The 24171-nt window shown below is 43.8% G+C and overlaps 1 protein-coding gene across 1 annotated transcript; it reads left to right on the top strand.

The window, feature by feature from the left end:
- Positions 1-5916: 5916 nt before the first annotated feature.
- On the top strand, positions 5917-22618 carry LOC149860037 (scavenger receptor cysteine-rich domain-containing protein DMBT1-like). Its single transcript, XM_090058727.1, is given in 8 exon segments — positions 5917-6207; positions 10467-10584; positions 15350-15658; positions 16106-16129; positions 16624-16935; positions 18076-18099; positions 19196-19465; positions 22221-22618. Coding segments are annotated over 8 exon segments (1746 nt in total).
- The last annotated feature ends 1553 nt before the right edge of the window (positions 22619-24171 follow it).

Here is a 24171-nt window from a genome sequence, read left to right as displayed (position 1 = left end):
TCTACAGAACTGTTCTGTATATGTGTTGTGCAAAGCACTTAAGTTGCACTCTTCAATAGGTCACACAGTAAACAGGCTTCCTTTGTTTGATGGATTTCCCAATGAAATCTGTTACTAAGGGAGAGAAGCAAGCTGTTATACGCCAACAGTGTAAAAATCAATCTAAATGTCACATGCAATGCTTCCTCTTGAGAAAGCAAAATTTAACTAAAAAATTAAATATGAACTTAATCATTTAAAACTTCTACTTTGCTGTTTTGTAAACCATAGACTAGACATTTGCTATTTTGCCCCCTTGTATTATTAAAGTCTTATTATTTTCAAAGCAGGTATATTTGCTTCATGCCAGGAGGGGGTCCACAAGTGTAAATCCCAAGTGCAAACTGGTGTCTTTCCTTGGCCTGGATGTAGGTACAGGAATCCTTGAGGAGAATTTAAAGTGTCAATAAGGCTTTAAAGAAGTCAGGGATGAAGTCAGGAAGGCCACAGCACAATTAGAGTTGCAGCTAGCAAGGGATGTGAAGGGTAACAAGAAGGGCTTCTACAAGTATGTCGGTATCAAGAGGTAGATCAGGGAAAGTGTGGGTCCCTTACTGAATGGAGGAGGCAACCTAGTGACAGAGGATGCAAAAAGGGATAACGTACTCAATGCCTTTTTCACGTCAGTCTTCACAGGCAAGGTCAGCTCTCAGACTACTGCACTGGGCAACACAGTTTGGGGAGGAAGTGAGCGCTCTCAGTGGTGACAGAACAGGTTAGGGACTACTTAGAAAAAGTGGACATATACAAGTCCATGGGGCCACATAGGATGCACCCGAGGGTGCTGAGGGAGCTGGCTGATGTGATTGCAGAGCCCCTGACCTTCATCATTGAAAACTCATGGTGATCAGGAGAGGTCCTGGATGATTGGAAAAGGGCCTGAATGCCTTTATAGTGCCCATATTTAAGAAGAGGAAAAAAGGAGGATCCAGGGAATCACAGATCAGTGGGCCTCACCTCAGTCACTGGAAAAATCATTGAGCAGTTCCTCAAGAAAGCCATTTTGAAACACTTGGAGGATAAAATGGTGATTAGGAACAGTCAGCATGGATTCACCAGGGGCAAGTCATGCCTGACCAACCTGATTGCCTTTTATGATGAGATGACTGGCTCTGTGGATGTGGGGAGACTGGTGGATGTGGCATACCTTGATTTTAGCAACACTTTTGATATGGCCTCCCACAGTATTCTCCCAGGCAAGCTAAGGAAGTATGGGCTGGATGAATAGAACTCGGCTGATTTAGTCTAGAGAAGAGGAGCCTGAGAGGGACTTAATAGCAGCCTGTGACTCCCTGAAGGGGGGTTCAAAAGAGGATGGAGCTAGACTGTTCTCGGTGGTGGCAGATGAGAGAACAAGGAGCAATGGTCTCAAGTTGCAGCAAGGGAAGTTTAGGTTAGATATTAGGAAGACTTTTCTCACTAGAAGGGTAGTAAAACACTGGAATAGGTTACTCAGAGAGGTGGTGGAAGCTCCATCCTTGGAGGTTTTCAAAACCCAGCTAGACAAAAAATGTTGGCTTGGATGATCTAGTTGGCGATGGTCCTGCTTTGAGCAGGGGGTTGGACTAGATGACTTCCTGAGGTCCCTTCCAACCCTGATTTTCTATGATTCTATGAGAGGTCTTCAGCCTCAAGTCTCTCATCAGAATTTGAACTGAGTAGCTTGGGTGGTTTCAAGTGGGTCCCGTGAATCCTTTTGTTAAGTGCCCAACTCTACCCCAGTATTATGTAGGGGAGCCTGGACATCTGACTCAACGTTATTAATTGCATTAGGTGACAGAGCGGCCAAGAGTTAAGTGTTACAACTGAAGCCTAAGCCCACTTGTTAACCTAACTCTGAATGCCTCTTCAAAGCTAATGATCATGCTCAGCCCTCATGAAGGCAAAATGTGAGTTGAAAATGTTGGCAATGGATCAGCAGATGAGCTCCACATATTGCAGTATACAGCCTTCAGTGCTCCTTCCAGAAATGGCCTGCTGAATTAGAAAGGGAAAAGTGTCTGTGCTTGCACAGAAGACAGTACTAGCAGGCATCACCCAGTAGACTTTTTAGACAGTGGGCCAGTTCTCAGCTAGTGTAAATAGGTGCAACTTCATTTAAGGGCCTTGTTACATGTTGCACTCTGATCTGCTCAGATGTTGATTGGTGTTAGTGCTAGCTTGAGTTTGGAGTAGTCACACCTTAAAGCTAGGCCAGCCGCAGCCAGCAAGGCCAGCCATACCTGGTCATGCATCCAAAGGTGCATCTCAAACTGTTCCAGAGAGGTGATCCTCCCCCTCTATGCGACACTGGTCAGGCCACAGTTGGAGTACTGCATCCACTACTGGGTGCCGCACTTCAAGAGGGACGTGGCCAGCCTGGAGAGGGTTCAGAGGAGGGCCACCTGCTTGGTGAGAGGCCCTATGAGGAGAGACTGAGGAACCTGAACCTGTTCAGCCTCAGCAAGAGGAGGCTGAGGGGGACCTGGTGGCTGCCTACAAACTCATCAGGGGAGATCAGCAGCAAATAAGAAGAGCCCTTTTCTCCCCAGCACCACCTGGGGTGACAAGGAACAATGGTAATAAGCTGATAGAGAATAGTTTTAAGGTAGAGCTCAGAAGGCAATATTTTACAGTTAGGGTGGCCAAAATCTGGAACCAGCTTCCCAGGGAAGTGGTCCTCGCCCCTACCTTGGGCAAATTCAAGAGGAGGTTGGATGATCACCTGTCTGGGGTCTTCTGAACCCAGCATTCATTCCTGCCTGTGGCAGGGGGTCAGGCTAGATGATCTGTTCAGGTCCCTCCTGACCCTAGCTACTATGAAACTATGAAACTAAGAACCTTTTCGAACTGTCATTCATCTGCACAGCTGTGACTTACCACTAGAGGGCTGGTGAGCACATGTCTGATTAGATGTTAGGGCTGTGGGTTGCCACTACAGGCCTGGTGAACCAGAACAGGCTTCTAGCCCTGCTCAAGAGGGGTGGGATGTGAAAGAGGGGTTGGGGGTGGATGGGAACATGAAGCTGGGAGGCAGAAAGTTAATGGGATGGAGGTAGGTAATGAAATGGGAGGTGGAAAGGAAATGAGGGTGGGGGGAGGATGGTGAAATGAAGGCAGTCAGCCACTGAAGGATAAAGCAAAAAGAAGAAAAAAAATTAAAAAGAAATAAAAAGGGTGTAAATTGAAGAGGGTCTCATGTTTTAATAACTCTTGTAGATGTATCAAGTTCCCGTTGATGTTTGTGGCCGCTCTTTGGGTACTGAAGGGAAGGTATAATTCTGTTTCCATTGAGGAGGAAATCTTTTTTGTTAAAGAAAATAAATAAGAATACAAAAAGATGGAGCTGTTGTGAACACACCTTTGCCAGAGAATGATAAGCATGTTTTTTTTAAATGAAAGAGCTTCTGTTGTGTGGAGCCGGTATGTTAGAAATGGAAGATCAAGTTGCAAACCACTCCGCTTCATTATCTATCTGCATATAAATTCTGAACCAAGTTTTCATTAATATTACAAGAAACCTCATCAAAATGAGTTCCATGCAGATTTGTATTTGGATACTGCTGTCACATGGAGGATATCTACATGGGTCAGGTACTGTATATAAAAATTATCCATTTCCCTCTCTTATCTTTTCCGTTCCCCAAAAGCTGCTGGAGACAGGTGCTAAACCTATCGATATCAGTAGGAGTCTTTTTAAATGTTAATGGGCTCTGGATTTGGCCTTCAGGACTCAAGAAATGAATTCATCAACCAAATACAAAACAAAGAGCTAAAATCTGTCTGGGCTTGCAAAAGAGCTTGAAGGGCAGAGTGATCAGGTAGCTTGTTGTCCAGCAGAGCACTTACACAGGAACGGGGCAGGATACAGATTTTTTACTCTCATTAGCACTAGCCTGGGAGCCCAGCTAAGTGCAGGAGAGGCTCCATGAATCTAAGGGAACAGTGCCGGTGAGTTTGGACTCATGGGCAATCTCCCAGCTCTCCAGTATTTGTATTACTGAGTGTAGAGCATGCTATTGTTTTTTTGTAGGAAACCGGCTGTTTGCAGATTGTGCTTGACCCTGCTGAGCTATTCCCTGTTCAGAACCTCTCCCCTCTGTTGCTCATTCTTTTCCTCATCAGCGTACTAAATTAAGAATTACAGCCTTGAGGCTATTAAGCTAATTAAATGCTATCTAACTGCTTCTCTTCAAAGTCCATCAAAATTCTCATTTAGTATTTAGCTTCTTGTTTTGTGTTCATAGCTCCTCTGATATGCCTGACTGTGGCAGAATCTAGCCCTAACTCATAGATTATACCTCTTTTTTTTAAGCGCACAATCTGTCTTTTCTCAACAAAACCTGATCTTAACTAATAAGCTTCAGTACATCAGGTATATTTTGATATTGTCAAAAAAGATATGTGGGTAAGTCTTATGGCAATACATCCAGCTTATATTGACTGAACCTCTAAAGAAAAGACTATGAGGACTGCCAAAGTTGCTTTGAGATTTTTATTATTTTGTAGGAAACATCATGGATGGAACAAGTAGACTCGGTAAGAGACCACTATTATTAACGTGCCATAGAAATGTAATTAGAAAATATGTACTTGAAGACTTGAAGAAGCTGCAATGTTATTTTTCTGTAATATTGTGTCTTTATTCTAGTATGAAGTGTCTGGTTTAGCTTAAGTTTCACACAGAAACCTACTCAACAACCAATGAAGGAATACATTCTTATTTTACATTGGCAAATTGTAATGAGTTCATTTTACAGGTCGCTTACACATATAAAGAGAAAAAAATGCTGATTAAGTAAACAAATACGTCTTTTGGGTTTCAGAAAGGTTTTTTTAGTGGAAAATATCCAAAACTTATTCTTGAGAGAGAGGTGATTGAAACTTTTATTCATTCAGCAGAGCTGCCTAAAATGTGAATTAATTTTTTTTTACTTTTTAACAGGTTTGATGAGCTCGAGGTCATGTAATAATTACTGCATTTATATTTAGTTAATTTTCCTGTAAAACTGGTTTTTAAAACCATAAATAATTCACTGGTCTGTAGTATTTTTATGTAAGACTTGGCATATAGAAGGAGTGATATTTACCATTATGGTGGTATGTTGCACAGTGAATTTAAGGACCATAGTTGAGGTCTTTGCTCATCGAGAAGTACAATTTAGCTGAATTTTCAAACATTTAAGACATTCCCTCTCCCCGCTACAAGTTCCCATTCCATACTCTGATCCTTTGCTCTCTCCTCCCAACTTCTCTTCCTGTTCTGTGGTAAGAGTCACCTTTTGTTCTTTAGTTATACAACTTCTAGCACAATGAGATCCTTGTTTGTGACTAGGGTTCTTGTTTGTGACTAGGGTTGCTATGGTAATGCAATCAAACATCTGGGATGTAGAGGATTCTTCACCAATGGGTAGATTCTTTCTGTTATTCATGGTCTGCCCTCATTCCAATGCTCATGACAGCCTGAAGCGCATCCCACATTTCCACCACTCCTTCACCACTGTCCCATTACTTCCTACAGCAACATTAGGCCCTCGCTACTATTCCTTTTACATTTTTAGTGTATTTTAGCTTCCTTAATTAGAGCCCCAGACAGCCCTAATCAGAAAAATACATACATGCATATATGAGTCCCATTTAGGATTTTGGTTTTATATAAATATAAATCCATTGATTTCATTGGCGCTACTCTCCATACTCTGAATGAACTTTAACTTGGTAAAATAGAAAATTTTAAGGTGGCCAAGGAACCAATCTGGACCAAATTTTACTTACCAAGCTATTCTTAATGCTCACTCAGTTATTTTGAAAAGCTACTGGCATTGAGAACGCAACCATGTTTTCTAATTTGAGGTCATGTGATTTTATTATTCAAAGGGGAGTTGTTGAGACTCGTGAATGGAGGGAACAGATGTGAGGGTCGTGTTGAAATTTCTTACAATGGAATGTGGGGAACAATTTGTGATGATTCCTGGGACACAAATGATGCAGAAGTCGTATGTAGCGAGCTTGGATGTGGACAGGCCATTTCAGCACCAGGAGAGGCTCATTTTGGTGAAGGCTCAGGTACAATTCTCCTGGACGAAGTGCAGTGCACAGGGAAAGAAGCCTACCTCTGGCAGTGCTTTCACAATGGGTGGTCCGTACATAACTGCTTTCATCATGAAGATGCTGGTGTCATCTGTGCAGGTACATTGTAATGTATTTATGTCTGCAGGGTAATAACATGCTACAAATATATTAAAGTTTAAATTTTTATAGTTTCATAGTTTCTAGGGTCGGAAGGGACCTGAGCAGATCATCTAGTCCGACCCCCCGCCATGGCAGGAAATAATAATATTGGGGTCAAACGACCCCAGCAAGATGTTCATCCAACCTCCTCTTAAAAACCCCCGGGGTAGGAGCCAGGACCACCTCTCTTGGAAGTTGGTTCCAGGCCCTAGCCGCCCTGACCGTGAAGTAGCGCCTCCTGATATCTAACCTAAACCTACCCTCTGCCAGCTTGTGACCGTTATTCCTGGTCACTCCTGGCGGTGCTCGGGGGAACAGGGACTCCCCCAGTGCCTGCTGATCCTCCCTGACTAGTTTATAACAGGCCACAAGATCCCCCCTCAGCCTTCTCTTGTGGAGGCTGAACAGGTTCAGGTCCCGTAGCCTCTCCTCGTAGGGCCTGCCCTGCTGCCCCCTGATGATGCAAGTGGCCTCCTCTGGACCCTCTCCATGTTGTCCACATCCCTCTTGAAGTGCGGCGCCCAGAATTGGACGCAGTACTCCAGCTGTGGCCTGACCAGTGCCGCATAGAGGGGGAGGATCACCTCTTTGGACCTGCTCGAGATGCATCTGTGGATGCATGACAAGGTGCGGTTGGCCTTCCTGACTGCCTCCCCACACTGCCGGCCCATGTTCATCTTGGAGTCAATTATGACTCCAAGATCCTTTTCTGCCTCCATGCTGACAAGACGGGAGTTCCCCAACCGGTAGGTGTGGTGCCGGTTGTTCCTCCCGAGGTTCATCACCTTACACTTGTCTGTGTTGAATCCCATCCTATTCTCATCCACCCACCCTTGTAGCCTGTCTAGGTCTGATTGAAGCCTGATGCTTCCTTCTAGTGTGCCCACATCCCCCTACATCTTAGTGTCATCAGTAAATTTGAACAGGGTGCTTTTTACTCCCTCATCTAAATCACTGATGTTGAACAGTGCGGGCCCAAGGACCGAGCCCTGCAGAACCCCACTGCCCACGTCCTTCCAGGTTGAGAAGGACCCATCCACTACCACCCTCTGCGTGCGGCCCTCCAGCCAGTTGGCGAACCATTTGACTGTGTGGGCGTCAACACCACAATCCCCCAGCTTCTTAATGAGAACAGGGTGAGAGACAGTGTCAAAAGCCTTCTAGAAGTCCAGGAAGACTATGTCCACTGCTACCCCTGCATCTAATGATCTGGTGATCTGATCATAGAAAGCCACCAGGTTGGTCTGACAGGACCTGCCACTGATGAACCCATGTTGGTTGCCCCTAAGCATGCAGTCCCCAGCTGGCCCCTCACGGATGTGTGCCAGCATAATTTTCTCAAACAGCTTGCCTAGGATCCAGGTAAGACTGATTGGCCTATAGTTTTCTGGGTCCTCCTTCCTCCCCTTTTTGAAGATTGGAACCACGTTGGCCCTCTTCCAGTCCTCTGGGACCTCACCAGAGCACCACGAGTGCTCGTAAAGTTGTGCCGGGGTCCTGCAATGACCTCGGCCAATTCCTTTAGGACTCTAGGGTGAAGATCATCCGGGCCAGCTGACTTAAACACATCCAGCCCCTCCAGAAGCCCCCTAACTAGTTCCACGCTAACCTTTGGCCCAGGTGTGCCTCCCCTGGGGCCCGAGGGGGGCCAAGCAGGGAGGTGGCTGTTCTGGTCCCTACTTAGGAAGACGGAGGCAAAGAAATCATTAAACATGTTAGCTTTGTCATCTGGTGTGATGACCAAATTTCCTAATGCATCCTGCAAGGGCCCCACGTTACCCGGGACCTTCTTTTTGCTCCTTATGTATTTAAAAAAGGACTTCTTATTGTGTTTGATCTGAGAAGCTAGTCCTAATTCCATCTTTGCCTTGGCCTTCCTAACTTCTCCCCTACAACCCTGAGCAACTGCAGAATAGTCATCCCTGGTGATGACCCCTTCCTTCCATTGGGTATACACCTCCTTTTTAGCAAGGAGACATTCCCGGATGCTCTTGGTGAACCATGGAGGCTTGTGTCCTCTCCTGCTCCCTTTGATCCTCATTGGGATTACCTTCCTTTGTGCTTGGAGGATCGCCCCCTTAAGGAGCAACCACTCTCCTTGGACATCTGGCTCCCCTCCCCTCTGGAACCTCAGCGCATCCCCAACTATCCTCCTTAGCTCACTGAAGTTTGATATTCACTATTTTTGTTTCTCCACATTTTAGCAAACAATTTTTAAGAGCATGACAATCAAATGATCCATAAATCTCCATATTTAGATTTCTTTTGAATTCAGAATTGTTGTTTTTATGCTATTTGATCCAGTCCATCCATTATCATTAATTAGTACCATGCCATCTACATAACTCCTCACAACACCATTTTTAATTGCATGATTAATTAAATTGATTAAAAACGCATGTTACTGAGAAAATAATGAAAGTTTGATTTAGGTTGTATAAAAAATTATCTTCAGGTCTAATACGGTCTCATAAACTTACTAGAAAAAGTAAAAAGCCAAAAGTACAGTACATTGCTAATGCTGATTCTTATTAAACATAATATCTTTGTCCTTATTCAGTTGAGCAGAAGACACCAAAAAGTAATCTTTTCATACATTTTTTTTGCAGCTTCCATGGGACCTAATACACCTGGTAATGTTTACTTAATTTTTTGATTGATTCCATTGACAAAATACATCTGGCTTAAAATTTTTGTTGAAAAATGATGTTATTACTACTGTATAGTTGATGAGAAGGAATATTTACAAACCTTATAAATTACAGCATACTTGAAAAAGTCATAGAGGGTGTTTACATACCGCCTATAATTAAAATTTATGTTCTTCTAGGCTAAGTACAGACAACCAAAAAGCCCAAGGTGGAATCCATCAAAACTTTGCAGGTTTTTCTAAGCTGTGAAACATAGATCAGGAAGGAATAAAACACATTCTGCCATCAGTGGGGGGTGCGAAGGGTGTCTGCACTAGTCCCAGCCAGGATGCTGGTAGTGCCCATGTGCCCTTCCCATCATGCCTGACAGGCACAAAAACAGCCAAACCCAGCCAATTTTCTCCCCACAATCTCTCCCCAGTTCTGCCCCCCAGCAGCTGCCCACAGCAGTGGGTGGGGAGGGCGGTATGTGGGGGTGGAAAGGAAAGGCCTCCACCCCGGTGCCCCCTGACCCAGCCAGAACCACTGTGGGGAGAGCACCACGGGGGGGTTTCTCTCTTCCGCCGCAGCCTGGCTTGCCCAGCTCCCCCCAACCCAGCCAGAACCAAGCCAGTCAGCACAGAAGGGAAGGAAACCCCTCATGGCGTGCCCCCCAGTAGCTCTGGCTGGGTGGAAGATGGGACACAAACCTCCACTCCCCACTCACTGCCTGGCTGAGACACAGGCAGGATGCAGGCTGGGAGCAAGACTCGGTTGTCTCAGCTATAGGACAGCCTGGGGGTGAAACCAGCCTGTGTCGGCCAGAGCAAGCTAGGCTGCCATTTTGCAAGGGGGAGGGGGTGAGCAGGGTGCCACAAGGCATCCTGGGAAGCTGTAGGACAAGGAGCTAAAGTGATTCACTACAGGATCTGGGGTGTTCAGGCAGACTTAAGTTTTTGGCCTTAGTTTAAAAATAGAGTATAAATTTTAATTTATTACTACAGGGAAAAAAAGCATTCATATTAATCTTATGTTCTGGAAGCCTGGCCTATTTACTTTAACTCCTACCTAGTAGAGCCCTTGTTAATCATCTATTTAATATTCAGTTACACTGTAAGACACAACTTAACATTGGGGTAGGGCCGTGTTGCAGCTTCCTGGAAATCTTTGGTTAAGAGGTCTCAGGAAAGCACGATGCCTCCCTGAGCTCCTAAGTGACTGTAAGGCCTCGTCTCCACATTACAGGTATCGTGCTACTAACTGGTTCATTGTGCAATTACCTTAAGACCAGTGTAACAGAGGGCTGGAAGCTTGTTACTTTAAGGGTGAAGGAGCAGCGGGGAGAGCCCCAGGAAGGGGAAAGCTGCCCATTGTGAGCTTTCATGTTTACATCTTCTAGGGCAGAGTCCTCTTAAATGTAAGCATCGGAAAAAGTACATTTTTAATTGGCAGGTGAGTAAGTGGCTCTCTCTTTCAATGGAGAATTGCCAGCACAGGCATAGACGATAGTTTCATTTGACACCACACAGTTACCTAGTGAGGCATGACTGTGAGAATTTTAACACGACAGTTTTATTGTCCTTGAAGTGGAGTAAACATAGTGACCTGGGGGAATTACAGGAAGTAACCATTTGTTTGGAAATCGATACACTGGGTTCTATATGCAACAAATCGTGCCATGTCCTCGTCATTCATTTAACTGATGGTAAACCTTCAGGAACTGTACATATTGTAAAAAGGACTATTGATTAGAGTTGAGTTACCCTGGCATTATTCTGTCATTTACTTTGTGATGCAAGTCCACTTTACTCATTGGCTTCAAATAAGAGCCACTGGTGTACCCTGGAGAGTCAAATTCTGTTGTCATTACAAGATGCTTCAGTTCTCTCCTAACTTTGATCTTTCACATATTAGCAAGCAACTATAGCAGTGGAACAATTAGCCACCATGCTTTTTTGAACAATATTTACCTTCCTGTAATTTCCATCAGCAAACTTCAAAACAAGACTTTGCCAAATTGTTCTCTGTGCCTTTGCTTTGTGACAACTGATTTTTTTTAGTAATTGCATCATGCATATTTTTTCTGAACACCAAATACACCAAAAATACATATTTCTCTGAAATCATAAGCTGATTTCTAAATGAATAAACTTCATTGCTATCGAAGACCTTTGTAATAGTCCTGACATACATGAACATACAATATACTGTTCAGCCCTGTTTCATTAATACTTTCAACATCAGGCAAGATACCAATCTTTAATCAATAGATTTAATTGTTACTGCAAAATGTAACTGAAGATGCTTCCTGAATGTGAACTTGTCATATTGTTTGCATTCATAGCTGCCACAGGATGGGAAGCCTCTGGTAATTTTTTCATATTTATGTAATTGCTTTTGCTATCAACATTTGAAAGGGTTAATCCATTTCGAACAGCACATTTGGAAATTGTAATCTCACTGAAACTGAATTTTTCATAAGAAAAAAAAATCACAAGAAGAGAATGGAGGGCATCAGATGTTATGGATTTCGTATGAGATAGGCCATGGTCCATAAAGCAAACAGTGGGAGAAGGGATTATAATTACAATCTCTGCAAGTCACTGCAGTGACTCAAGCAGAAAAGAGATGGAGAGAGTTTGAATTATCCTTATTCTGAATCCTGCATGGAAAAAAATGAGCTATGCATGTGAGTATCTGGCTGTAGGAGAAGGCTAGGCAGGCAACAGGAAAGCTTGGATATCAGCACTACAAATTGCAGAGAAGTGAGCTCAACCTTTGGTTACCCTTGGCCATTGTCTGTCTTATCAAGATCTCTTCCTAGATACATTGCTAAGGCATGGCAACACAGATCTCTCAAGTCTTCTCCATGAGGCACAGAAAGAGTTGAACTTAATTACAGTGACCAGGGATGTTGATGATTGAATGAAGATTCCTAACATTTCATAACTTACAGCCTTCAACCCAGGCCATGCTTTTCTTCACCTCTGAAGTTACTCTCCTTTATGTCAGAGTAGTGCAAGAATTAAATGTACATCAGACTCTCTGTTCTGATAGTCTTGATAGCAAAATTAAGCTGAGAATCAATCCAAATTGTAAATAAATCCAAGCAAGGACTGGACCTGGGCACGTGAAGCTTGGCAAAGAAAGAAAGAATGAGCTCAGCCCCAGTTCATTCATTGCAGTCAAGATGTAGATCATTTCTGAGTCACATGACTCATCTTGTTCACGCTTATGAATCTGACATGTCTCGAGACAACAGTGGCATAAACTTTGAGCTTATAGCCTTGCTCCATGTCTGTCCATGAAAGTCAAAAGCTTCCACAATTACTTTAAACGCATGCTCATGCCAAATCTCACTACTCACCTGCTCGGCACAGGACTAACTTAATCTACTCCTTGAAAAGAAATTTCTTTGATTCTACAGAAGCATGAATCATGTCTAGCAAGCATCCACTTTCAATGAAACTATCGTCTCTTTTTCAAAGACATATTGCCAAGACTGATGAATGGATGGAACAGATGGGAAGGTTGAGTTGAAACTCATTACAGAGGAAACTGGAGGCCCATTTGCAAGGATTCTTGGGATATAAATGATGCAGAAGTCCTATGTAATCAACTTGAATGTGGACATGCTGTATCAATTTCAGGATACATCAGCTTTCCCCATAGCACGGGAGGTATTTTCATTGGTGATGTGCAGTGTAGAGGGAATGAACGCTACCTATGGGAGTGCTCTCGTAACTGGACAGACATAACTGTCTCCACCATGAGGGTTCCAGTGTCATGTGTTCAAGTTCTCTTGGATTTCTTTTCATTATTTATACTACTGAATGCTGTAAAATCACTTAATTTCCAAGTTATAGTATGACTATCATTATGGAAAATATTTCCTTAGAGCTTTTATTTTGTGATTATTAGGATACTGTATACTGAAGCTTAATCTACTGGCTTAATTATCAATAATCCTAGGTTTTCCAGTCCTGAATGTTTCCCAGATTTTTGTTTAATGTGGATATGGAAGCAGTTTTCCTGTTTCCCCTTACTTACAAGACTATTTTACCCACAAGGAGTATGCTCTGCTTATGCCTCAAAGGAATTCTGGCAAGATGTCACTCTGCTATCCTCAACTGTTTCATTCTGAAAGACCATTGCATTACTTCACCTGCTAGCCATCAATCTGTTTTTGGCAATGCCAAGTTATGGAAACGAGCTGGAAGTCAGCCCTACCTGCGACTGGCATTCCATCCTTACACAACTGACACCTTTTCATACGGTAGTAACGTGGGCTCCATAATCCTCCAAGACAGGAGGAAGGAGGAAGAGATTAAGAATGTTTTTACTTACTATGGCCATTGACACCTCTAGAGCGATTTTTCGAGTAAGGCAGTCGGGACCTGCCATATTAAGGATATTAAGAGCCTCAGATTTTTGCAGACCCACAGCTTCTAAGAAGGAAGTGATTTGCGCAGAGTTCTTGGAGCTTCTTGATACTGATCCAAAATGTAGCTAATATTGAAACTTTTTCAGTGCCTATACATGAGCGTGGAGGCTTGATTCATCTTTGTAATTTATCTAAAGCTTTATCTAAAGCTCACTGAATGAGCTTTAGTTCAAGGGCCCCTGCCACCAGCTTGAAGCATGGGCACATTGATAAATGAGACACTGTGGGGCTCACAGAGTGGGAGCGTGTGTAAAAGTGTCCTTCATGTCTGCCAGGTGCCAAAGGAGTTGCAAAATATATTCTTGTCCACTGGCTTTCAGTTTGTTAGGAAAGAAAGCCAGCTCATAGTTTCATGCTTACCTTCTGCAGCTACCCAATCATTAGAGAAAATAATTCATTGTTTTGCATATCTTAGGTGGTAACCTTGTCATTTAAAACTATCTAAGACAAAAATATGTATAAGATGGGGTGAAATATTTAGTTTAAATATTTAGTTGCTATGATATAGTAATCATAGCAAAGGCTATGACTGAAATATACACTTTTTTGTATTTTTTTATTCACAGCTTCCATGGGAACTGAAATAGCTGGTATTTTTTTCATATTTATTTAATTACTTCTATTGTAAAAATATGTTAAAATATGAAATAACTTGTTGTCCTAGTGATCACCGATTTTAATAATATTTAATTATTTAAACTTTATTCCTAGAAGAAAGTGACTTTTGGAAGTTCTGTGTATTTTAATTACAAGGGAAGATCACAGCACCTGCTTACACAGCCCCCCTTTTCTATTAATTACAGTAGCAAAATTGAGCTGGAGAGTTAAAAACTGAGTAGATACACCCAAATAAGTGCTAACCATGACTACATGCTTGATATGACAAATATATCATAAAAAATGCTCCTCATACATTTCCTGGACCGTCACCGCTACAACAGCACTCAAACCCTACTACACACCTGAATGACTGTGCCTCAGTTTCACAAAATGAATCATGAAACAATAAATGATCATGTATTGGACAGCAGTCTGTATCCCAGAATGTGATTTAGTCTATTGGCACAAAGGCTGGTTCCACACCAGCAAGGGTGTGCCTGTACAGCAGCACAAATAGTAGTGGCGCAAATTTATGCCACTACTTTGTGCCATAGTGGGCACCCCTGCCCGCTTCTCCTTGTGCTGCAGGATGCGGGAGGGGGCTGGCTGGGCACAGGATGCCTCAGCATGGGCTAGTCATCCTTTGCACTGAGGTACCCTGTGCCCCTGCCAGCCAGGGAACAGCAAATGGGGGTGGGGGAGGTGCTCCCCACCTGGCTGGGCACAGTGGACCTTGAGACGGAGGAGAAGGCAGCCTTGGGCTGCTCCCTTGTCTCAGCACAGGGGCTGCACCTGCCTACCTGCCAGCTTCTCTGTCTCGAGGCACCCTGCATCCACCCAGCCAGGGAGTGGATGGCTGGGGTGTAGGGTGCCTCAACACATGGGCTCTACAGCATGCAGAGACGAGCAGGATACCCTGGTCTGCCTTCTCCCCTGTCTCTGCATTTGTCCTGGATCCTGCCACTTTGGTGTGGTTTGTGCTTTTTTTCTAGGTTTTATTTTTTTGCTACCGGGCAGTCCCAGTAGCAAATCTGGCCCCAGCACTGCAAATCAGCCGCACCGCACACTCATTAATGTGCAACTTGTGCGGTTTGTGGCACTGCAAAGAGATTTGCAGCGCCACAAACCACACATGCCTGAATGTGTCTATCACTACGGTGAATTAAAAATCTCCTGAGAGAGACAAAATTCACGCTATAACCTCACATCTTTGCCTGCCAGATTTCAGCATAATTTAGAAATATTTTTTCCTGTGTCTGATTATTAAAACCGTGACAGATAAGCAGTAAGAGAAGTTCCAAAACCACATATAATAAAATACCTGAATCAACTCCAGAAAGAGTCGAAAGGAGGTTTTGTTGGCAAGTTTGCTATTAGTTTGCTATTTATTTCCCATTTACATTGACTCTTTTATCTTTCACGGAAGCATCATTGAGACTGATAAATGGAAGACATAGATGTGAAGGTCGAGTTGAGGTATTTTACCAAGGAACCTGGGGAACAGTCTATGATGATTCTTGGGACATAAATGTTGCACAGGTTGTGTGCAGGCAGCTTGGATGTGGAGAGGCTGTCTCAGCCATGGGAAATGCCCATTTTTCTCAAGGTTCAGGAATTATTCTTTTGGATGATGTACAGTGCCAAGGGAATGAATCCTACCTATGGTGTTGCTCCCACAGAGGATGGGCTGTGAATAACTGTAGTCACAAAGAAGATGCAGGTGTCCTCTGCTCAGGTACTTTCTGATTTTTCATATCTATGTCCAAGACAGTCTTGTGAATCTAATATTTATGCAGAAGTCCTGCCGCTCACACGAAACCAGAACACTTTGTTACGTGGCGAACACAAGAGCAGTACTGCAGTGGGCCAAAGAAGGGCAGAGCATAAGTAATCCTGGTCCTAGTCTCTCTCTCGCCCCTTGCAGAGGGGACTAGTTAAAATGTTTGCAGATTCCTGGAGGAAGGATTTCTCTCAGCCCCAAATCTTCAGTGAAAGAGACTGATGGACCGAGTCAGAAACACCAAGGAGGATGAATGTAGGAGCTGCAGCTATATTTGAACACTATATTGCAGGGAGTTGGGGGAATGACTTCATTTTCTTTTTAAAAAAATCAAGTTTATCCTTGAAAATAAACTGGAAGTAACTAACCTGTAAACCTGTTGTGTTTGTCTTTTGTTCACAGGTTCTAGAGGGCATGATACTCCTGGTAAGTCCAATCTCCGATTACTTTCTCAGAATGTTTTTTGTTTAAAAACTGATCTTTAACTATTCACCAAAAAAAAAGCACATGTTGGAGGGGAAGGAACAGTTCCAAGCTCTTTGCCAGCATTTTTTTAAATGCTCTGTGATACTGAATGTCTCCAATTTTGAACATGCGCCTCAAAAGAACCCTAGAAAAGCATGATTCTTTGGGAGAATGGATACTTGGCACTTACTGCTTCAAGATATCTCAAGCTGAGCTCTAACAATTACTAGTGACTTAAAAATGTTGGTCTATACTTATGGTAATCACTACAAAAGATTAAAGATGTTATTTGTGCAGACCAATCAAAAGAAATTCATATTTATCTAGTAATTTTCCAGTGTTTTTGAGTAAAGGGAACTCCATTAATCTAAACAGTGCAAATGCTCCTATCTACCACTGTATAAGAAATCTTTTGTTAGCTAATCTAAGATATGATTTTTTTCTGTCTTTCATAGAAATATCACTGAGATTAGAAAATGGGAGTAATGCATGTGAAGGCCGTATTGAAATATATTACAAAGGACACTGGGGAACAGTCTGTGATGATTCCTGGGACCTGAATGATGCGCAGGTTGTGTGCAATCAGCTTGGATGTGGCCAGGCCATTTCAGCACCAGGAAATGCCTACTTTGGCAAGGGTTCAGGAACTATTTTCCTGGATGATCTGCACTGCGATGGAGAGGAATCCTACCTATGGGAGTGCCCTCACAGGGGCTGGTCCTTCCATAATTGTGGCCACCAGGAAGATGCTGGCATTGTCTGTTTAGGTAGCTTATGCTTCATTTCCTTTATCTTAAGTGGGAATTACATTTTGCATTATGAAAGATCATTATGAAAATACCCTGGGAAACAAATTGCCACTACACTCCTGTGGTGTGTTGATGCCCTGGGAGCTATGTATTATGTGCATCCTTTGCCAACCCTGCATGTGTACCCAATTCCCACATCACATTTCTCTGAGGCAGTTTATACAGGGAGAGACATTTTCTACAGCGCACATCATATGTGCAGGTACCTTGCATAATGTACTAAATGCCTTTCTTTAAGACCCTGAACCACCATGGGAGGCATATGGGTGTCTAGTAGGCACCTAGAGCCAAGGTCCCATTCATCCTTCTTCCAATGCCATGTTAAACCTCCTTTGCCACTCCAGTTCTTTTAACGTCTGCCCACTCGGACCAGAGGCCTTCAGTTCCACTCTGTTCCATTGTTCTTCACCTTCATCATTCCCTCTTCCTTCACCAGTTTCCCTTAGCCGCTGTACCACTGCACCAAAATCATCTTCCCCTTTCCCCTCTGACTCCACTGTCTGTTAATCTCCCTTCTGTCCCTTCCCACTACCTATTCACAAGGATAATTTTTTTGCTTAAGTGGCCTGAATGCCTGAATTTCCTACTGATCTCAAATTATATTGCCTCAGAATAAACATGTTGCCTTTCATTGTTTGTTAATTCCAGATTTCCCAAACTGACTGGCTCAGTTGTTAATCAGGATCAAATGCTACTGCATGTCTCCTAAAGCTACCCACCTCCTACTGTCTTAAAAATGATCTTGTCAAGGAAGTGAATTCCAGTGCATTCTCTTTTACACTAGCATTTTTAATACAATTTCAACTATAAAACTTCATTTAGCACAATTAAAGATCAAGTTCAGCCACGGTTCTACATATAAATGCAATTTTGGAAAATTCATAGATTCATAGATTCATAGATGCTAGGGTCGGAAGGGACCTCAATAGATCATCGAGTCTGGAAAAGGTTATGGAAGGTAGAATGAATGACTGTGGCTAGTGAGAAAAAAAAGCTGAGGCCCGAAATTCGTGTGCAAGTCCAGTGCAAATTGCCTCAACATTTGGGAACATTTAATTACAGCCACTAAGATTTTATCTTGTTCTTCTTCATTCACAGGTCCTGACAGAACTGATGCACCTGGTAGGTGTCATATCTCTCTACTTGATCATTTTAGTGTCAAAATATGTTTTCTTCTGAGATGTTAAACAATTCACTAATGCAAAAGTTGAGGAAAAATACAACACAGTTTAGGGGAATACTTCATTACAAGCCTCTGGCCTCAGTTTTCAAAGACACTAATGGGTTCCTCAGTTTTTGTCAACTAACTTGAGAGAAAATGAAAGAGGTTTGAATTTTAGAGGATGGAAGTAAGCACTTATTTAGTAGGCTTGTGCAAAGCAGCTAATATTTGCTTCAGATTCAGCTGATTTAGGGGACAGTGATGTGATTCGGTGATTCGAATCACTGTCCCAAATTGATTCAGCTGAATCTGATGTAGAGATTCAGCTGCTACCAAATCAGCTGAATTGAACAGGTCCCATCCCTTGCCTACTCTCCCAGCCCTGTCAATGGCTGCCCTGCCCGGCCCCCTCCTGGCACTTTAAAAAAAAAAAAAAGAAGAAGAAGCCACCGCTCACTGGCTCCTGCCAGGCAGGGGGGTGATCTCCACTGCCCCCCACTGCTCTGATCTGCATGGGGGGGCACTAGCACAAGCTCCCAGAGGCCCCAATGGCCGCTACAGCAGCCAGTGAGTGTGGGGCTTTTTTTTTTTTAAAAAAAAAGACTGAGATGCTGGGGCCAGACGAGGCAGCCATTGACAGGGCTGGGAAAGTGGGCAGGGTTCAGGGGGCACTCAGGGGGGCTGGGAGAGCAGGCAGAAGATGGGTCCTAGTAGGCATCCCCCCTGTGGTCCCTTTCCCCCTCCTCCAACCCCCTCCCACTCCCTACTTACTGGCACAGGGCCCAGGTCCAGCTCCCTGTGGTGGCAAGGAGTGACTGCCCAAATCTCTGAATCTTCTCCAAATCTTTTCCAAATTGATTTGGAGGCTTTGAATCTATTCAGACCTTTTATTTAGTCTGCCAATTCAATTCCGATTCAGAGATTCAGCCACCAAATCGCCTCTGAATCAAGTCAGCAACCAAAGCTTCGCACAGCCCTATTATTTAGAATACCTATTCAGCATTACAAAACTACACCAAGCACTACTCTGGGATAATCATCTTTCATAATTTGAAGGCCGTGTTGAAATGTATTATGAAGGACAGTGGGGCACAGTCTGTGATGACTTCTGGGACATGAATGATACACAGGTTGTTTGCAGTCAACTTGGATGTGGCTCAGCCATTTCAGCTCCAGGAAATGCTCACTATGGTCAAGGCTCAGGAAATATTTTCCTGGATGATGTGCAGTGCAGAGAGGATGAATCCTCCCTGGAGCAATGCTCTCACAGGGCCTGGGGTATCCATAACTGTGCCCACCAGGAAGATGCCGGTGTCATCTGTTCAGGTACTTTCTGCTTTATTTCCTTCATTGTAATGCTGCACAGTGAGAGTTATAGTTGCAGAAGCAGTAAATACAATATTATGGCCAACATCTGCATCGCTTGGGTGGTATAGTGAAGTTGCTGGAGCAATGTAACTTGGCCCTCTGTTAACTCACGAGCTTTTTGCCTAGCTCTCCAATCACTGTATCCTTCAATAGTCTTTATAGGACCTATGGGAGGAAAAATTCTACAATACACATAAAGAATGGAAGAAATTTGTATGACTGCTCCCCCACCTCTTATCATCTGGTAGAAAGTAAAATATGGGTCTCAAAAGGTCCATCGTATTCAACCATTCAAGATGCTGTCATCCCTCTCAGAACTTCCCAATCTTTCCTATGACCTATAAAGATCAATTTCAAGGTCAAATTTTGGATATGCCTTTAGAATTCTAACTTTGGAAATATTGATACTTTTAGAATGAAAAAGTATAGATTTTTTTAAATTTTCAGCTCATGAAAGAACTGAAGCACCATGTAAGTTTTCCATTTATTTGACCATGTTTAATTTTTAAATAACTGTTTGACATGTTCAAAATCTACTGATACCAAAGCTAAAAAAAAAGATATAGCACATGTTTAAAGGAACTAAATATCCCCAAGTCCATGGGGAAAATTTTCAGAAGAGATCTGTGATTTGGTTGCTTAAACATATCTTAAGGGACCTTAAACCAGGAGTGTCTGCACACCAGGGCAACCTGACAGTGTGGAGAGCAACCAGGTCCAGCTAGTAAATCTGTTGTAAGGGAAGAGGCATGGAGGGGGGCAGATCAAGGCCCCAGTGGTGAGGGAGGAAGTGGAGCTGGGGAAGGGGCAAGTGCTACACAGCCAGGGTGGGTCATGCCGTAGGGCATGGGGGTGTGTGCCCCTGGATCTGTGCATCGGGTGTGCGTGGGCTCCTACTGTGGGCTGGAGCCAGGGGCAGTGCCAGGATATTTCCATTGGGGAGGGCTGGGTCAGGGCTGCACTTGGGCAGGTGGTGGCAGCACTGGGAGGGGAGCTACAGAAAATCTGGGGGCAGCTGCAGCCCGCCCCCATAACTCCCATTTGAGTGCTACCATCACCTGCCCTGAGTGCAGCCCAGCCCAGCCCCCCACCAGGAAGATCTTGCTGCCACCTGATTTGGGCTAGCAGAGGACTGGGGGGAGCAGGTGGCCCCCCAGCCCTCCACCAGCCCACATTGGGCACACCTCCCACCAACCTGAATCAGCCCTGGCATCCCAGGTCCCTTCTCACCAGCCCCCTTGCCCCAGCTCACCTGTGAGTGCCAGCACTGTCCCGGGGGAGCAAGCAGGGAAGATGTAAATACACCCCCAGCAACCTTACTTTGCTCATGGATTATGAATTTTCTTTTACACTTTCTAAGAGAGATCTCAGTAGCCAATATGAAAACCTTAGCATACGAGGTAAGATTTTCTTGTCACTTTTGTAATACACTAAAATTTGTGCAGTAGGCTTAGCAAACTGTGGCCAAGTACGATTTGGATCTTATGCCCAGTCCTCATGTGCATCCTCACCTCTGATATGCTTCTAGGGTAGTAAGCTAGAGGATTTGATTCAGGGAATGGTAGCAACATTTCCCCAGTTACATATTAACAGTGCAGGACTCTGTCTTGACTGTTTTATATGCAGAGATCCTGGCACAGGCAGGAAGAGTGGCCCAGATATCCCCAGGAGGAAAGAGTCCCTCCAGTTCAGTGTTCCAACAGGAGAACCTCCTGCCCCACTCACCTTAGCAAACCAACCCATGCTACCTCTCCTATAGCCCAACACCCTCAGTCCTCTCCTCTACAATAGTCTCCACCCCTTCTTCTGACCTGAGACCCCACGTGTAGTCCCACTCCTTCGCAACATTTTCCTTACTCTTCTTCTGTCATAACCAAAATCTGCCACTATTATCTCCTCCCCTTTATGGCTTGACCATCTCCTCTCAGTGCACATGTGGAAGGTATTTTTCTTTTTGGCTGTGGAGTGCTTTCTGTTTGTTCTTTTATACTTGTATTAAGTACCTTCAAATGAGAAAATTCTTTTTTGCCAAAGGCAGAATAGCCTCTTTGTTTTGTCTCTATGGGTTTCTGCCAAGGATCACAGTGAAATTACAATATTGGGGTGTGGGTTAGGATCTTGTGCTACTGCATGAGGTGCACAGAACTTGGGAAAGTTGGCAGCTTAGAAAGCATCTTGGCTACACCATCCCCGCCTGTGCAAAATAATCCTTTTGGCCTATGCGAACAATGGTGGTTTCTATATTGAAAGCTGAGCTCTCATTTGAACGGTTTTTTCAATTAAAAATACTTCAAAAAGACTAAAGTCCTAAATATCTTGGCCTTTCTTTATGATCACAACAACAAACATGAAGAGAATGTTACTCATTCACCCACTTCAGGGGAATATCTCTTTCTTTATTAATCTTCCAAAACTTTGTACCGTTATAAAGAATGAAGTGAACCAAGCCAGTGCACATGCTCAAGTATGCAAACTTAATTAAAAATTCAATTTAATGGATATCCTGAGGCAAGTAAGGTCCAGCTATTGACTATGGGTTTACCTAAAGGATAGCTCTATTATGCAGAATACTTATGAATATTCATCTTAGGGGGCTTAACCAACTACAAGCGCTAGTCCAGAATGAAAAACATCTTTAATTCATACATAGATTAATAATTATTACTGAATCTTTTTAAGATAAATTTTGTTAGCTAATTATAAAATATAAAAGCCAGTGAAGGATAAGATTTTCTTCTGTTTTTCACAGAAATGTCACTAAGGCTGGAGAATGGAAGTAGTAGTTGTGAAGGCTGGGTTCAGATTTATTATGAAGGACACTAGGAAACAGTCTGTGATGATTCCTGGGACATGAGTGATACACAGGTTGTGTGCAGTCAGCTTGGATGTGGTGAGGCCACCGCAGCCTCAGGAAAGGCTCACCATGGTCAGGGTTCTGGAGATAGTCTCCTGGATGAAGTGAAGCACCGTGGAAATGAATCCTTGCTGTGGCAGTGCTCTCACAGGGGGTGGAGTGTCTACAGGGAAGTTGCTGGTATTATCTGCTCAGCTACGTTCTGCTTTATTCTTTTCAGAGTGCTTGTTTGTTATTACAGCAGAAATTATGGGTAAGAGCTCATGGGAATTTGCCTCTCTGCACCTCCTCTGCTGTTAACTGAGGCTATTGTGTACCATGAGATTCTTTGCCTGTACTGCACATGTACACCTACATCCCCCATTCTTCATAGCAGTACTGTACTAGGAAGGCAAGGAGACATGCCCATGATGCATATAAAGATTGGAGTCACTTTACATGGCCACTTGATGTAGCTAAGGACTCAGAATGAAAACATGAGAACAAGGAAAAAGGCTGTTACTCCCAGTCAGAGACCTCCCTGATCCCTGGCACATTCCTAGAAGTTGTCTCTTCAGCTGAGTTTACCACCCCCCACTCATGCCATCTGTCCTCCTTTTCTATCTATTCAGTCTGCAACTTCACCAGTCTCTACCTTTTTCTCTTCTGAGCTAAGCACCAAGGTAAATATTTCTATTCCTCTTAATTGCCTTTCTTTAATAATTTCTCTAAAGCCCCTGGCACATGTAACACTTAAGATTTTTTTTTCATAGATTTTCATAGACATTTGGGCTGGAAGGGACCCTGGAGGATCATCGAGTCCAGCCCCCTGCCCCAGGTGCAGGAAGTCAGCGGGCATGTTGTTCAACATCTTCATTAATGATGTGGACATTGGTGTCAGGAGCGGACTGGCCAAGTTCACCAATGACACCAAACTTTGGGGCAAAGCATTCACACCTGAAGACAGGAGGGTGATCCAGGCTGACCTGGACAGGCTCAGCAAATGGGCGGACGAGAACCTGATGGTGTTTAACACTGAAAAATGTAAGGTCCTCCACCTTGGGAAGAAAAACCTGCAGCATCCTTATAGGCTCGGCAGTGGTATGCTGGCTAGCACTACGGAAGAAAGAGACTTGGGGGTCATCATTGACCACAAGATGAACATGAGCCTGCAATGCGATGGTGTGGCTAGTAAGGTGACCAAAATGCTGGCTTCCATCCATAGATGGTTCTCAAGCAAACCCCGGGACGTCATTTTCCCCTTGTACTCGGCCTTGGTGAGGCTGCAGCTGGAGTACTGCATCCAATTTTGGGCTCCACAATTCAAAAAGGATGTGGAGAAGCTTGAGAGAGTCCAGAGAAGAGCCACACGCATGATCAGAGGTCAGGAAAACAGATCTTACGATGACAAGCTGAGAGCCATGGGGCTCTTTACCCTGGAAAAGCGCAGGCTCAGGGGTGATCTGATGGCCACCTATAAGTTTATCAGGGGTGACCACCAGGATCTGGGGGAATGTTTGTTCACCAGAGCGCCCCAAGGGATGACGAGGTCGAACAGTCATAAACTACTACAAGACCGTTTCAGGCTGGACATCAGGAAGAATTTCTTCATTGTCTGAGCCCCCAAGGTCTGGAACAGTCTGCCATTGGAGGTGGGTCAAGCACCTACATTGAACACCTTCAAGAGCAAATTGGATGCTTATGTTGCTGGGATCCCATGACCCCGGCTGACTTCCTGCTCTTTGGGCAGAGGGTTGGACTCAATGATCTTCCGAGGTCCCTTCCAGCCCTAATGTCTATGAACTCATAGGATCCCAGCAAGATAAGCATC

This window comes from Crocodylus siamensis, chromosome 7, assembly GCF_052110815.1.
Source record: "Crocodylus siamensis isolate JL-2025a chromosome 7, ASM5211081v1, whole genome shotgun sequence".
NCBI lineage: Eukaryota > Metazoa > Chordata > Crocodylia > Crocodylidae > Crocodylus > Crocodylus siamensis.
Note: the sequence above shows the minus strand (reverse complement) of the source record. Positions and strands in the feature narration are given on the sequence as shown.